General features: G+C 42.5%; 1 protein-coding gene and 1 long non-coding RNA gene across 2 annotated transcripts; one reads left to right on the top strand and one right to left on the bottom strand.

Annotated features, from left to right (window-relative positions):
* Positions 1–216: 216 nt before the first annotated feature.
* On the bottom strand, positions 217–1,661 carry LOC139569717 (uncharacterized). The gene is made up of 2 exons (XR_011673934.1): positions 1,617–1,661; positions 217–714 (listed from the first exon to the last, which is right to left on the bottom strand). It is a non-coding gene; the product is annotated as an uncharacterized lncRNA (long non-coding RNA).
* Positions 1,662–6,131: 4,470 nt separating this feature from the next.
* Positions 6,132–17,172, top strand: pelo (pelota mRNA surveillance and ribosome rescue factor). The gene is made up of 13 exons (XM_071392517.1): positions 6,132–6,345; positions 10,471–10,563; positions 11,201–11,351; positions 11,566–11,656; positions 12,135–12,298; positions 12,972–13,032; positions 13,237–13,398; positions 13,651–13,697; positions 13,813–13,886; positions 14,195–14,266; positions 15,085–15,159; positions 15,319–15,350; positions 16,631–17,172. Exons 1-13 carry the CDS (start codon positions 6,305–6,307, stop codon positions 16,723–16,725), a joined length of 1,158 nt encoding a protein of 385 aa, XP_071248618.1. The 5' UTR covers positions 6,132–6,304; the 3' UTR covers positions 16,726–17,172.
* Positions 17,173–17,199: the final 27 nt, after the last annotated feature.

Raw genomic sequence — 17,199 nt, 5'->3', positions numbered from 1 at the left:
TGCAGAATATGCTTATGCGATTGAACTGTTGAAACTCTTGTTATTAGAATGTCTTCTTTCGGACTCTCGTGTTGGCAGCTGCACTTCCTCCGTCAAATGTGCCTCAGTCACCTTGGGTCCAGAGAGGGGAGAAGTCAGGCTTATCTATCACATGTCCCTGTTGATATACAGAATATCAGCGGGGATTATGGCAAAGGAGGTCAGAAGGTAACATTGTTTCCATATATGAACTGTGTGTCTTTATTGCAAACCATGTGAAGGGATGGCGTGAGTAATGGGGAACCAATCAATCCACAGTGTCTGTGTGTCAGTCACCTCTTTTTAGGGGGAGAAAGTGTCCACCTTGAACTAGGGGAGAGATAAAAGTAACAACAAATGTCCTAAATTCTTTAGTACTGAACAAAACACGCAGAAGGGCCAGAGGCCAGACACAAGAGTGTGGGAGAGCCCAGGCAGGCGGGTAGAAGGCATAAGACATTGACTTTGGGCTCTGGATAGGTAGGGGGCTAGGTGGTGGTGGTCGCCCATCCGCCCGGGCCCATCCTCTGGTGGGACTGTGAGTCAGATTGGGACTCGCTGTGGAAGTCAAAAGGTCACCAGGTGCACGAGGAGGCCTCCCCCAAGGCAGGGGGCACTTGGAGTCCGAGCAAGGGCGGACGGACTCGGTGGCTGGGGGCAGCACTCAGGCCATGGAGGTTGGAGTGGGGACTTAGTCTGTGAGCAGAAAAAAAACAGGCGGGTCAGCAGGAGCACAGAGCCTGTTTCGGGTTACCAGGTTCACAGAGCCTGTTTCGAGTTATCAGGTGCATGTGGTTCCTAACAGCAGCATTACAGACATTTTAGTAATTCCAGGGAGTAAGCTATAGTCTAAGGCCAAGGGAGAGGGGTGTTGACCGGGTAGGGAAAGTAGGTGTGGAGGCCTGGAGGTCTGTAGTTCCAGGGAGTAAGCTATACACTCTCAGGCCCAAGGAGAAGGCAGGCAGGCAGTGATTGTAGGCCTAGAGGCCAGGAGTCAGAGGTCACCAGGTCACTGTCCTTCAGGGGGCAGAGCAGGCATATTCATGTAAAATCGTGTGAGATGGAAATGGACCCAAAAAAGGGTGCGCAATGTATAGGCCCACTGAGTGTACATCTGAACCTTGTTTGAAGTCAGTAGGTCACATGACAAAAGAGCTATTGAAATTCGAATGTAAAAAAAGTTTGTACTTTGTTTATGCTCCCTAACTAATTCAACTAGGAATACAAAATGCTGCTTACATTTACACATGTTTATTAGCTTTGCAAAGTAAATTGTTGTCCAAATCGTGAAAATAAGACCTGTGCAATGTTGTGCACAATATTATCAACATCATGACACTTATTTGGAGTCTGTGGTTCAAGTGGTTTGAAAGCTATTGAGGTTTGAAAGCGCGAATATCCAACCTGAAACTGTCTTTATCTCGGCGTCAACATGACATTACAGGGGATTTATATTGGAGAAGCATTTTGCCTAGCTTTATACTGTACTGTCTTTGGGTACATAAAAACTCTGTGGTTAAACTGCAGTACCGAAGCAAAACTGTAAGAGCAGTCGAAACCGAGCAGTTGAAACCGTGTTTCTATTCCGGAATCCTTACCCCTTTACGATGGAATGTACAGGCCACCGCCGATGTGAAACAGGCAAGAATAATTAAGCACTTCCGGGTCACGAATGTGCACTTGCGCTGGAGTTTGTGTTTGACCCCAGCGCAATCCTTCAGAATAAGAGTTCCGTCCTGTATACTTATTAAATGAATAAGTAGGGCGGAAAGGATGAAAAATGTGCACAATTAGCGATATATTTTATACTAGATATTATACAAAGAATAATTTTAAGTATTTCTATAATATATATTTGTATTTATTTTAAGCTTAAATGGTCAACAATGTTGTTTGTGCACTCCTATCATTTATTGGACTGTACTTTATTGCCTGTACATTGTGTTGCAGTATTAGGGGTGTCCATTCTACTCAGGAGCACTTTTACTTTCCAAATCCACTTAGTTTACACACCGAGGAGCGTCATCTTGCAGTGTGAATTAAAAATGCCATTCCATACCAGACTCTTGGCTTGCCCTTAAAATGGAGGTGCCAAAATCCGACTATTTGCGGGTGATTAGGAGAGAATCTAAGTGCTAAAGCGAAACAATGGAGACAATGTGATCAGTAAATGGAGTGTTAACTGATTGGCATACCTATAACTGACCTACATTATCCTAATGATGATGAGCAGGCTGCAGACTTTACACATGTAAATCAGCCCAAGGCAGTAGCGGTGCATGGGTAAAATCACTGGGGAACCCAAGCCACTTGAGGACAACAACATAATGAGATGCAACAATTCAAGTTTTTCTGGCTCCCCTTGACACCTTGTTTTGGTGCGTCAGGACCATTCACAGTTGAGTTCGCTCAGTTTAGCTCAAAACTGGCAAATTTTTTAATATTTTTTTGTAAAGGGAGGCCAAATGCTCGCTGGCTTCCCTTGCCTTCAATGCTACTGGCGCCAACAATGTCATACTCATTTGGACCAGACAGAATCAGGTAGATAGCCAAAACATAGAGAGACAGCTTGCTCGGATGCTTTCTCCTGTTACATACATTCATCCTCTTGCGAATTGAAGGAAAATTATGAAACACAAAGAGACAAAATATTTTTTGTGTTTCATAATTTTCCTTCAATTCGCAAGAGGCTGAATATATATATATTATTTTATATATATAATTATTTTGGTAAATGTTTTGGGGAAGCCTGACAACTTCCTTTGGCATCCATGAATACACGCCACTGGCCCAAGGCCAACCTTACGTGCCAAAACATGCATCAGGTCAAACGTTTTGGCTAGACAAAGTAAATTTATTTTTTTAGGCAGAACTGCAATGCTGCTGGGTTTTTCACGGTTACAGAGGGTGCAGTTGCCGTATCAGGTGGTGATACAGCCCAACAGGCCTGTAAAAGTTTGTGAAGGTCTTAGGGGCCAAGCTGAATTTCTTCAGCCTCCTGAGTTTGAAGGGGAGCTGTTGCGGACGGACCATTTCAGATTGTCAGTGATGTGTACGCCAAGGAACTTGAAGCTTTTCCTCTTCTCCACTGCAGCCCCGTCGATGGAGACGTGGGCGTGCTCCCTCTGCTGTCTCCTGAAGTCCACAATCAGCTCCTTCGGTTTGTTCACGTTGAAGGAGAGGTTATTTTCCTGGTACCACTACGCCAGGGCCCTCACCTGTATGCTGTCTCATCGTTGTTGGTAATCAGGCCTACCATTGTTGTGTCGTCTGCAAACTTGATGATTGAATTGGAGGCATGAGTGGGTAAATAGGGAGTGCAGGAGGGAGCTGAGCACGCACCCTTATTGTGTTGAGGATCAGTGTAGTGGAGGTGTTGATGCCTACCTTCACCACCTGTAGGCAGCCCGTCAGAAAGTCCAGGACCCAGTTGCACAGAGCGGGGTTCAGACCCAGGGCCCCAAGCTTGATGATGAGCTTGGAGGGTACTATGGTGTTTATGTTAGTGTTGTGGAGTAACTACAATGTTGTTGATCCATCCGCAGTTATCTCCTATAAAAGTTATTAAACCCTATAACTGTTTTAAAATCACCATTGGCCTCATGGTGAAATCCCTGAGTGGTTTCCTTCCTCTCTGGCAACTGAGTTAGGAAGGGCCTCTTTGTAGTGACTGGGTGTATTGATACATCATCCAAAGTGTAATGAATAACTGCACCATGCTCAAAGGGATTATTCAATATCTGTTGTTTTTTACCCATCCACCAACGGTCTTTGTGATTGAATCTGTGCTTGATATTCTCTGCTCGACTGAGGGATCTTACAGATAATTGTATGTGTGTAGTCGTTCAAAAATTATGTTAAACGCTATTATTGCACAAAGAGTGAGTCCATGTAACTTATTATGTGACTTGTTAAGCACATTTTTACTCCTGAACATATTTAGGCTTGCCATACAAAAGGGTTGAATACTTATTGACTCAAGACATTTCAGCTTTTCATTTTTAATTCATTTGTAAAAATGTCTAAAAACATAATTCCACTTTGACATTATGGGGTATTGTGTTTAGATCAGTGACACAAAACCTAAATTTAATCAATTTTAAATTCAGGCTGTAATATAACAAAATGTGGAAAAAGTCAAGGGGTGTGAATACTTTCTGAAGGCACGGTAAATAGTGACCGAACACTGGTCACAATGTTTACATACTGTTTTACCCACTTCATATGTATAGACTGTATTCCAGTCGAGGCTAGTCCTATATACAGTGAGGGAAAAAAGTATTTGATCCCCTGCTGATTTTGTACGTTTGCCCACTGACAAAGAAATTATCAGTCTATAATTTTAATGGTAGGTGTATTTGAACAGTGAGAGACAGAATAACAACAAAAATATCCAGAAAAACGCATGTCAAAAATGTTATAAATTGATTTGCATTTTAATGAGGGAAATAAGTATTTGACCCCCTCTCAATCAGAAAGATTTCTGGCTCCCAGGTGTCTTTCATACAGGTAACGAGCTGAGATTAGGAGCACACTCTTAAAGGGAGTGCTCCTAATCTCAGTTTCTTACCTGTATAAAAGACACCTGTCCACAGAAGCAATCAATCAATCAGATTCCAAACTCTCCACCATGGCCAAGACCAAAGAGCTCTCCAAGGATGTCAGGGACAAGATTGTAGATCTACACAAGGCTGGAATGGGCTACAAGACCATTGCCAAGCAGCTTGGTGAGAAGGTGACAACAGTTGGTGCGATTATTCGCAAATGGAAGAAACACAAAAGAACTGTCAATCTCCCTCGGCCTGGGGCTCCATGCAAGATCTCACCTCGTGGAGTTGCAGTGATCATGAGAATGGTGAGGAATCAGCCCAGAACTACACAGGAGGATCTTGTCAATGATCTCAAGGCAGCTGGGACCATAGTCACCAAGAAAACAATTGGTAACACACTACGCCGTGAAGGACTGAAATCCTGCAGCGCCCGCAAGGTCCCCCTGCTCAAGAAAGCACATATACATGCCCGTCTGAAGTTTGCCAATGAACATCTGAATGATTCAGAGGACAACTGGGTGAACGTGTTGTGGTCAGATGAGACCAAAATGGAGCTCTTTGGCATCAACTCAACTTGCCGTGTTTGGAGGAGGAGGAATGCTGCCTATGACCCCAAGAAACCATCCCCACCGTCAAACATGGAGGTGGAAACATTATGCTTTGGGGGTGTTTTTCTGCTAAGGGGACAGGACAACTTCACCGCATCAAAGGGACGATGGACGGGGCCATGTACCGTCAAATCTTGGGTGAAAACCTCCTTCCCTCAGCCAGGGTATTGAAAATGGGTCGTGGATGGGTATTCCAGCATGACAATGACCCAAAACACACGGCCAAGGCAACAAAGGAGTGGCTCAAGAAAAAGCACATTAAGGTCCTGGAGTGGCCTAGCCAGTCTCCAGACCTTAATCCCATAGAAAATCTGTGGAGGGAGCTGAAGGTTCGAGTTGCCAAACGTCAGTCTCGAAACCTTAATGACTTGAAGAAGATCTGCAAAGAGGAGTGGGACAAAATCCCTCCTGAGATGTGTGCAAACCTGGTGGCCAACTACAAGAAACATCTGACCTCTGTGATTGCAAAACATGACTTAGTACTTGGTGGCAAAACCCTTGTTGGCAGAGGGGTCAAATACTTATTTCCCTCATTAAAATGCAAATCAATTTATAACATTTTTGACATGCGTTTTTCTGGATTTTTTTGTTGATATTCTGTCTCTCACTGTTCAAATAAACCTACCATTAAAATTACAGACTGATCATTTCTTTGTCAGTGGGCAAACGTACAAAATCAGCAGGGGATCAAATACTTTTTTCCCTCACTGTAACTACTTCTGTACACACATTTTCTATTAATATACTGTCCATACTGTCTATACACACCATTATATATACCTATATATATTTATATTCCGGACTGCTCTTTCTGATATTTCTTTGTTTTTTTAATTTATGTGTATCGTTTTGTGTTGTTAGGTATTACTGCACGAATTTCGAAAGAACCAAAATCTACCATCTTCACTGTGGGACTGTTATTTTGAAGGGAAATTGCCGCCTTATTCTTGCTAGGTATTACTTATTCTTGCTGGCGGAACGGAGGTCAGGCCACCAACCCTAATCTCTTGAGCGGTTCATTCTAAAGAAATAGACTCTTGAGAGGGAGTAAATATGACACTAGCTAAATGTAATAATAACGCCTTCATATGCTAGCAAATAATACTATTGTAACAAAGCTATTACACCATGAAGTTGCTTCATAAAGATATCGAAAAAGACAATGCCGGGTAAGTAAGCGTCAACAGGCTAGCTAGCTAACGAACGTTAACGCTAGCGCTGGTCTGTCGCCTTATTTTGTTGCTAGCTAGCACAAGTGTCCGACGTAGCAGTATATAATTCTGGTACAGTGCAACTATTCACAGTCACCACCAGTGTATTGTATGCATTTCGATACATCATTAAAGAAGAACAATGTTGTATCCATGTGTTGTTGAATTTGACATGGAAATGGCCGTCCTGGTTTATCAGCTGCTGAGCACAAAATATGGGCAGTTGTCCATACTCATAGTCATGCATACTAGCTAGCTGAGCTAGAATATCATCATAGGAATACCATTGCATTATAATATTATTGTGCTGAGTGCTCTATACCAGGGGTTTTCAAACTTTTGTTGTCCAGGGACCCCCGCGCAGGCAAACCGGCGAACCTGGGCCCCCACACATGACATTTTTAACAATGTTTTTTTCTGATAACTAGTTCATTGCATCCGTTGAACTAGTTCATTGCATCCGTTGTAGAGCCCAGTTTCATAATATGACGGTATGTCCCAGCTGCTTGCCGTAGTTTTGAAGTAATCACGAAAAAACTGGCTTTATTAGCTCTATTGAGCAACGTGGCACCAACTAGCCTTCTGAACGTTCTATTTCCAGTTTTTTGTTCTACGTCATAATGCCTGCTTTGCTATTGATGGCAACGAGACCTACCCACGTTGATGGTTAGTTAGAATGTAAACAACAACCAAAAAATAGTCATGGAATTCTGAGTTCGTCCCATTGTTTACTATAGGGAAATATAGGTATGTCTGTCTATTTCGCCAAATATCTCGCAATGTGTATATATATATATTTTTCAAGTCGGACAGCATTTTAATCAAGACAATCTCCTCTTTCTAATTACACAAGGTTGGGCAGCGTACACTCTTGTCATCGGTCGCTAGACCAGAAATAGTCAAAAGTTGCCATTTTCCCCCTACTTCATGTTATGCAGACATAAGCACACTTGGCACCATCGATGTGCGGATGTTTACTTTTACACGAGTTGTTATTTTTAAGTGTCGGCCTAAGAACATATTGTAGTGGTAAAATAAAAAAGGATACATTTTTTGGTGCCATATAGGCTAAATGGAATTCTAAGCGTCACCAGTCAGGCTCTGTGAACGTTCGATTCCATTCATTAGCTATGGGCTCGCGCTAGTGTTCCCGTTTAGCCAACGTTCTTTGCCATTTTTCAGCCTTGGGTGAATTTGGACTCGTTCTATTGTCCAGACTACCCATATGTTAGCAAAAATATATATAATACCGTCATGTTTTATTATAAGGTGAATGTCAAGTAGAAGTAATCAACATTTTTTAAATAAATAGATTTGGTAAGGAGGTAATTTTTATTTTGACCTCCCGGGCCACAGTTCATTGTAAGAGGAAGTGTAAACTCTAACATAGTATTTTAACTAGAACTGTAAATGTTTCTTAGCATACAGAAAATGTTACTGTTGGAAATCACATTTTCTGCAGTACACATTTTGAAGTTTTGAAGCTAATTTACTTGAATTCTGTGCATTTTGCCGTGGCTAATGCTGTGTTCCTCTGCACAAACATTACAAAATCAATGAGCATGTGCCCTGAATGCCTGGTTTTTGGAATTTTCGATTCTCCTTGACAGTTACATTTAAGGCCTTTTAGCAGATGCTCTTATCCAGAGCAACTTACAGTTAATTCTTCTTGCGTTCTTCTTAAAATAGCTAGGTGAGACAATCAATTATCACCGTTGTTGTAAGTACACTATTATATACAATGCATTCGGGAAGTATTCAGACCCCTTCACTTCTCTCATCAACCTACACACAATACCCCATAATGATGAAGCGAAAACATTTTTTAATTTTTTTTATTGCAAATGTATAAAATATAAAATAAAAAACAGAATACCTTACTTATGTAAGTATTCAGACCGATTGCTATGAGACTCGAAATTGAGCTCAGGTGCATCCTGTTTCCTTTGATCATCCTTGAGATGTTTCTACAACTTGATTGTTTCTACTTTCCGAATTGTTTCTGTGGTAAATTCAATTGATTCGACATGATTTGGAAAGGCACACACCTGTCAACATAAGGTCCCACAGTTAATAGTGCATTTCAGAGCAAAAACCAAGCCATGAGGTCGAAGGAATTGTCCTTAGAGCTCCGAGAGGATTGTGTCGGCACAGAGCTGGGGAAGGGTACAAAAAAATGTCTGCAGCATTGAAGGTCCACAAGAACATAGTGGCCTCCATCTTTCATAAATTTAAGGTGTTTTGAACCACCAAGACTCTTGCTAGAGCTGGCCGCCTGGCCAAACTGAGCAATCGGGGGAGAAGAGTCTTGCCCAGGGAGGTGACCAAGAACCCGATGGTCACTTTGACAGAGATCCAGAGTTTCTCTGTGGAGATGGAAAAACCTTCCTGCAGCACTCCACCAATCAGGCCTTTATGGTAGAGTGGCCAGACAGAAAACACTCTTTAGTGAAAGGCACATGACAGCCTTCTTGGAGTTTGCCAAAACACACCTAAAGGACTCTCAGACCATGAGAAACAAGATTCTCTGGTCTGATGAAACCAAGTTTAAACTCTTTGGCTTGATTGCCAAGCTTCACGTCTGGAGGAAACCAGGCATCGCTCATCACTTGGCCAATACCATCCCTACGGTGAGGCATGGTGGTGGCAGCATCATGCTGTGGGGATGTTTTTCAGCAGCAGGGACTGGGAGACTAGTCAGGATCGAGGGAAAGATGAACAGAGCAAAGTACAGAGAGATCCTTGATGAAAGACTGCGCCAGCGCAGGAGTGGCTTTGGGACAAGTCTCTGAATGTCCTTGAGTGGCCCAGTCAGAGCCCGGACCTGAACCCGATCAAACATCTCTGGAGAGACCTACAATAGCTGTGTACTGACTCTCCCCATCCAACCTGACAGAGCTTGAGAGGACCTGCAAAGAAGAATGAGAGAAACCCCCCAAATACAGGTGTGCAGCGCTTGTAGCATCATACCCAAGAAGACTCGACTGCCAAAGGTGCTTCAACAAAATACTAAGTAAAGAGTCCGAATACTTACGTAAATGTGATGTTTTTGTATTAAATGTGAAGAAAAATAAACTGTTTTTGCTTTGTCATTATGGGGTATTGTGTGTTGATTGATGAGAAAAAAACGATTTAATCAATTTTAGAATAAGGCTGTAACGTAACAAAATGTGGAAAAACTGAAGGTCTGAATACTTTCTGAATGCACTGTATACAGAAGTATGTGGACACCCCTTCAGATGATTGTATTTCGTTATCTCAGCCACACTCGTTGCTGAAAGGTGTATCAAATCGAGCACACAGCCATGCAATCTCCATCGACAAACATTGACAGTAGAATGGCCAAACTGAAGAGCTCAGTGGCTTTCAACGTGGCACCGCCATAGGATGCCACCTTTCCAAAAAGTCATTTTGGCACATTTCTGCACTGGTAGAGCTGCCCTGGTCAACTGTAAGTGCTGTTTTTGTGAAGTGGAAACGTCTAGGAGCAAGAACGGCTCAGCTGCGAAGTGGTAGGCCACACAAGCTTGCAGAACGGGACTGCCGAGTCCTGAAGCACGTAGCACCTAAAAATCATCTGTCCTCTTGTTGCAACACTTACTACTGAGTTCATTAAATGAGTTTCCATGGCTGAGCAGCCACACACAAGCCTAAGATCACTATGTGCAATGCCAAGCGTCGACTGGAATGGTGTAGAGCTCACCACCATTTGACTCTGGGGGCAGTGGAAACGCGTGTTATTGTGTTATTTCATAGTTTTGATATCTTCACGATTATTCTACAATGTAGAAAATAGTAAAAATAAAGAAAAACCCCCGAATGAGTAGGTATGTCCAAACTTTTGACTGGAGTACCTTGGTGGCAGCGGAACACTGTTTGAAAACCCCTGTTCAATATATTTCCATCTTCATTGCTACACAGAAACAGTTATTCTTGTCTTGATCAAATTGAATGACAAACTTTCCAACATTGACTTGAACCACTAATAGCAATTCCCATTACTGCTGGTTTTGATTACTTTCAATCTCACACAACCTGATCTGAGCTCTGTTATCAAGGTTGTGTGTGTGTTTCTTTTCCCAGTCAGGTGACACTGATGCCGGAAGAGGCAGAGGACATGTGGCACACCTACAACTTACTGCAGATCGGTGACAGTCTTATGGCCTCCACTATTAGGTAACTTGCTATTGTGACGGATTTCATTGTGCTTGCTTAACAGCATAACTTCCTTCCACTCGAGGATGCACTGGTACTCAATCTCGGATCCTCTGTCTTGCAAACTCACTTGACTGCCCACTTGACAACATCTTAGCCAACTGCGCTATAGAAAAGTTAGCGATTTTGATCGTGTGGGTGGAAACATTTCAAGCTATGGAGTGAGGTTAGAAATCTAACTCTGTTACACTACTACTATGGTACATAATCCTAGTCTGGTCCCAGATCTATTTGTTCTGTGTAGCCAAATATGTTTGTTGTCATGTTTGGCACAAACAGATCTGCTACCAGGTTAATATAATCCTGCTGCGAACCATGATCATACTACAGTTCTACCATCAGTTGGTGGTTACCATTTGAGTGTTTCAGGAAGTCTTTGAAATCCGTGTGACATAGTATATTGCCATATTGACTATTTAATGGCAATTCAGAAATAATTAGCTTTTCTCACTTGAGCTGTAATGCTCTATCTACCTCACTTTGTCTCTCACTCTCTCTCTCTCTCTCACACTCACTCACTCACTCACTCACTCACACACACCTTTACTAAAAAGCGCAGCCTTAGTGACCCATGATACCTTTCTCCCTGATTCCTCAGAAAGGTGCAGACTGAGTCATCCACGGGCAGCGTGGGGAGCTCGAGAGTGCGCACCACCCTGTGTGTGTGTGTGGATACTATTGACTTTGACTCACAGGCCTGCCAGCTGAGGGTGAAGGGAACCAACATCCAGGAGAATCAATATGTGAAGGTCAGAGATTAACAACGTTGAGGACAAAAACAGCACACTTCCACTTTAGCCTGTAACTGTTATTATGTCAGTTTGGCGTTGTCACATTACCAGTAGACAAATCATGACGCTAGGAAAGCTAATGCTAATGGTCTAAGTTGCGTGGAGTTTCCAATTTTATATTTTGTTGTTTTGTAGTTGCAAGTGAAGGAAGTGCTTTTTCCTCTGTCCTTAGATGGGGGCTTACCACACCATTGAGTTGGAGCTAAACAGAAAGTTCACACTTGCCAAAAAGATCTGGGATAGTGTTGTCCTCGATAGGATCGGTGAGTGTGTACTTGTAACCTGTGAGGTGATGGTGCTCCTCAAAGGCTTAAATCCCTGTTTTGTACGTAATCTGTCAATCGAAATCATTGAATTTCAAGGTATTCCACTCACTAAGTCTTTCATATGGTTCTCTGTATTGAGACCTGTTTTGACATGCTTCCCACAGGTTGAGAAATGTCAGGAATATCATGGAATTTTCAAATACGCATTCCAGACAGGAAAAGTCAGGGAATTTAGTCAATACATTGATGCAATTATGGAAAATCAGGGAATGTTTCATATGGATCACAGTTTATACAATAAATGATCAGAAACATGTACATTGCCTAATGTGTGTGAAAGTTGTCACATTCTTATCTGTAGACATGGAAAGTCGTGGAAAAGTAAATGGATTTACCACAGATTGGGAACCCTGTTTTGAGTACCTAGGCCTGTATGCAACCTGAACTCTTATTCTATTTCCTGTGGCCCTCTCAGAGCAGGCGTGTGACCCCACCCAGAAGGCAGACGTAGCGGCCGTGGTGATGCAGGAGGGTCTGGCCAACCTGGTGCTGGTGACCCCTGCTATGACCCTACTAAGGGCCAAGGTGGAGGTGACCATTCCTCGCAAGAGGAGAGGCAGCTGCACCCAGCACGAGAAGGTCAGTATAGGCTTTATGACCCCATCACTAAAGGGGCTTACAGACAGGGAGCTGCCAAAGTTGGCACGAGGGGCATGCTGCAAATCTAACTTTGTTACACTATCACTATGCTACATAATCCTAGTCTGGTCCCAGATGTATTTGTGCTGTGTAGCCAACTATGGTTGTTGTCATATTTGGAACTAACAGAACAATGATCATACGCCATACTACATACAGTTCTACCATCAGTGGGTGGTTGCCATTTGAGTGTTTCAGGAAGTATTTGAAATCTGTGTGACATGGTATATTGACTATTCTATGGTAGTACAAAAGTATTAGCCTTGGGGATGCATGAGAGTCTGGCCAACCTGGTGCTGGTGACCCCCGCTATGACCCTACTAAGGGCCAAGGTGGAGATAACCATCCCTCACAAGAGGAGAGGCAGCTGCACCCAGCACGAGAAGATGAAAGTGTTTAACTGGAGTGGTAGAGAAAAATGTACCATGCGTGCCCTTGGCGGCAGCTGCTGTCCCTCCCTGTTCCGCTCCCGCCAGGCTGGGAGGCAAACTTGCCGCCAGCTTTACATAGAAACCAATGGAGGCGGCAGTATTTTATTTTCCTGTGTGTAAGCGTCTTAACAATCAGTATGTGCAAGGGTTTGGTTTCCTAATGGGTTCTTTCGCTCTCTCAGGCCCTGGATAGGTTCTATGAGGCAGTGATGCAGGGGATCCTCAGACATATCAACTTTGACGGTGGGTCCTCTAGTATATCCCCCTTCATTGTGAAACTCCCTACTGAACACAACTCGGGGCTGATTTAGCAGGCATCATCTGGCCTGTGAAATGGGGCAGATTTAGGTCACTTGACGGTCGCTCCCTACACACCTTCTATTTTCCTCACCTTTTACCTAATATCACCACTTTCTCACTCCGGTCCCCTGTCTTTTTTTGTGTCAGTGGTGAAGTGTATACTGGTGGCCAGTCCAGGGTTTGTGAAGGACCAGTTCATGGCCTACCTCTTCAGGGAGGCAGTCCGACAAGACTCCAAGATTCTGCTGGAGAATAAGCCCAAGTTCATGTTAGTCCACTCCTCCTCGGGACACAAATACTCCCTAAAAGGTAGAGAACATGTTTTGATAACGTTACAATGTATTATTACACTGCATTATGAGTGTGGTTGTAATGCATTGTAAGAATTGCTATAAGCATCTGTAACCCCTTATATCTTATTATCATGCGTATAAAATGTAATAATACATATACTTGTCAACTTTAAGTAATGTGTTAAGTTTATTTTATTTCAGAATGTTGTTTTGATATTTCTTCCTTTTTTGTGGGGCAATGCTTACTGGGTTGGGTTTTTTCCTGCAGAGATTCTATGCGATCCAGCTGTCACCGCTAGATTGTCTGATACCAAGGTGAGTGTCCCATTTAGTCTATTACTCCTACTAATAGTCTATTAATCCAGCTGCGTGGTCCTTTCAATAGAAACACTGCAATTTATTCATGCTTTGTCTCCTCTGTGACTCACAGGCAGCAGGGGAGGTGAAAGCCCTGGAGGACTTCTACAAGATGCTACAACATGAGCCCGACAGAGCCTTCTATGGGTGAGAGAGAGAGAGACCGTGGTCGTGTTCATTAGGGCATACAGCAAAAAATGTTTTTTACCATTTGGCGACAGAAAACAAAAATGTACGTTGTTGGACACGTCTACATAGTCCCTCCCTGTTTTGGTTTGTTTTCTTTCTTTGACGCTAAAATCTGAATTAGGCTAATAAGAACACGTTTTCCATTGCAAAACGTTTTGCTACGGTGTGCCCTACTGAACACGACGCCAGTGGCTGACTATGACATTGAGAGTCCTCATGTTCCACCACTACTGAACACTGACCTTTCTATTCACTTGATGTTGCAGTTTGGCTCACGTGGAGAAAGCTTCCGAAGCACTGGCTATTGACATCTTGTTGATTAGCGATAACCTCTTCAGGTATGTAGTTTTATGGAATTATATCTGGATTTCTGTGGGGGAAAACATTGGATTTTCTGTGTTTTATATAAATATTTGAGAAAGTGAGGATAGAGGCATGCACATACAATGCATGTGTCTCTGTCATGTGTGAATTGTGCTCATATGTGTTTATAACCTAACTTGAATGCCACAACCAAAGTTCCCTCCAGAAAAAAAGAAAGTTATTCTATTCTCAAGATAAGTAGACTTACACTGAGTGTACAAAACATTAGGAACACCTTCCTAATATTGAATTTCCCCCAGAACAGCCTCAATTTGTGGGGGAATGACTTCTTCAAGGTGTCAAAAGCGTTCCACAGGGATGCTGGCCCATGTTGACGCCAATGCTTCCAACGGTTGTATCAAGTTGACTGGATGTCCTTTGGTGGACCATTCTTGATAGACACGGGAAACTGTTGAGCGTGAAAAACCCAGCAGCATTTCAGTTCTTGACACACTCAAACCGGTGGGCCTGCACCTACTGCCATAACCTGTTCAAAGGCCACTATTTTGTCTTGTCCCTTCACCCTCTGAATGGCACACACACAACAAATGTCTCAAAGCTTTAAAATGCTTCTTTTAACCTGTCTCCTCCCCTGTCTCCTCCCCTTCAACTACATCTTCATCTACTACACAAATTGAAGTGGATTTAACAAGTGACATCAATAAGGGATCATAGCTTTCACCTGGTCAGCCTATGTCATGGAAAGAGCAGGCGGCGAGAAGATGAGCTGTGAGGGGGTATCGTCGCTTATCTGTGCATGTTCTTCATTTAATTTGGATGTCTCTGTCCCCAGGCACCAGGATGTGACCACACGGAGTAGATACGTACGGCTGGTGGACAACGTGAGAGACAATGGTGGAACCGTGAGGTAGGGATAGGCAGTGAAGAGAAATGATGATAATGGTGAAAATATGAGTTTTTAAAAATATGGCTATTGTAGACAAGTTATACTGTAATTATGATGATTGTTTCATATAGTGATCATGTCCTCGACTCTCATCCCGATCCTCTTTATTTTCTTCCACAGAATATTTTCAAGCCTTCATGTATCTGGAGAACGTAAGTTTTGTTCCTTCCATATTCAGTGACATGTCAATGCCAATTTCACAGATGTGTTATTGGTAGTATACCATGGGTGTTTCTCAATGTATACTGCCGTGCTCCGAGCATGCAAATTGGAGCACGGTAGGGTCGGAGTGCGAGTCCAAATCAAAGTATGTGAAACGGAGCACAGAGGGCACTTCTCAAATGCGTACTCCGTTTGTACATGCATCGTCGTAAACGTCAACGGAAAGTATTTTGTACACAACTACGTACAAAATGATGCAACATTTATTGAAATCAATGGTGGCCATTATTTGAGCCGAAGCGAAAGGAAAAAACACTCCGACTTCAGAATGAAATGTTGCCTATTCACATTTCATATGTTGCCTGACTATAATATTTTCTTGATACGTTAATAAATACATGCTGTGTTAATTTTGGCATGTTTACCTGCCTACGTACCGTAGATCGCAAGCCCATAATAAGTCAATAGGTGTAGCTACTAGTACTGTTAGCTAGCCAGGTAGCCACAAAGAATTGTTTGCTAGCTACCCACAAACAATTGGCATCTATCTTGTATAATATTAGTTTTAGGTCATTTTTGCCTGTTAAACTATCTGATTAGCTACATTATTACGATTCACATATAGCTAGCTGATGGTTATGAAGTAAAACGGTTGCTTTGTGTATATCTTGTTTTGTCTCTATTGCCATTGTTGTCCTGGTTGGGAGACGGTTCAGTGAATGGATAAGTCCATAGTAAGTCAATAGGGCTAGCTAGCTAGCTACGAAGAATTGGTAGCTACCCACGAAAAATGTACATCTACCTTGCATAACTTTAGTTTTAGGTAATTTTTTTCCTGTTTAACTAGCTGCCTAGCTAGATTATTACGATTCACATATCTAGCTGAAAATTATGAAGTTTGCCTTGTATATATATCTTGTTTTGTCTATTGTTGCCATTGACCTGGCTAGAAGAAGGTTCAGTGAATGGGGAGGTGAAGCGTAAGGTAACACAGTAGGGGGAGTGCGAGTGCTTCTCAAATGTGTTGTTTTATGCATTCCTCAAGAGAACGTGGTCGGAGAATGCACTCGGAGCATGAGAGTGTGGAGATACGGTAGAATGCATATTGAGATACACCCCATGTTTCTTCTCACCATAGGGGATTTCACTGATAGGGTTACTGAGTAGCATTGCATCATTGAGTGTGTGATATTTATTATTTGTCAACCAAATATTGTATAATTTGCTTAAACAATTGAGCAGTCTCCTCCTCTGTCTCTCCCTTGTACAGAGTTGACCCAGCTCAGTGGAGTGGCGGCCATCTTGCGTTTCCCCATCGCTGATCTATCGGAGCCTGAGGATGACAGCAGCTCTGATGAAGAATAAATGACACACTGCAACAGAAAAATTAGACCTGGGGGTACTCTTAGTCTGTAGAACTGAGAGGAACACAGCGCAAAGTTGCAAGAAGAAATAGAGTGCATAAAGTGCAAAAGTTGACCATTATTGCTTTATCATACTCACAGAATTTGATATGCTTGTGCTTTTGGGTTTAAGGTGCAGTACAAGTAGAAGTGGTACCAATGCTAAGCCTGAAAGATAAACTCTGGTTTACATTAATGCTATGGGTAAGCCTGTAATTTGTTTGGTGCCAAGTCTGAATAAAACACAAATACACAGAAAATGCACACCTGATTGATCTGGATATAAAATGCTAGTACAGTGTATTAATATTGATAAAACATGTATAATTCATTTCTAATGAGAGTTTTGCATCTACATATTTCCTTTCGAGTGTATATCTCTTTCTTGCAATAAAACCGCCAAATCGTATGTTTTCTTGTCTTGCCATGTTCTTTT

This window comes from Salvelinus alpinus, chromosome 3 (assembly GCF_045679555.1).
Source record: "Salvelinus alpinus chromosome 3, SLU_Salpinus.1, whole genome shotgun sequence".
Lineage (NCBI taxonomy): Eukaryota > Metazoa > Chordata > Actinopteri > Salmoniformes > Salmonidae > Salvelinus > Salvelinus alpinus.
The sequence above is the reverse complement of the archived record's forward strand: the minus strand, read 5'-3'. Positions and strand labels throughout refer to the sequence as shown.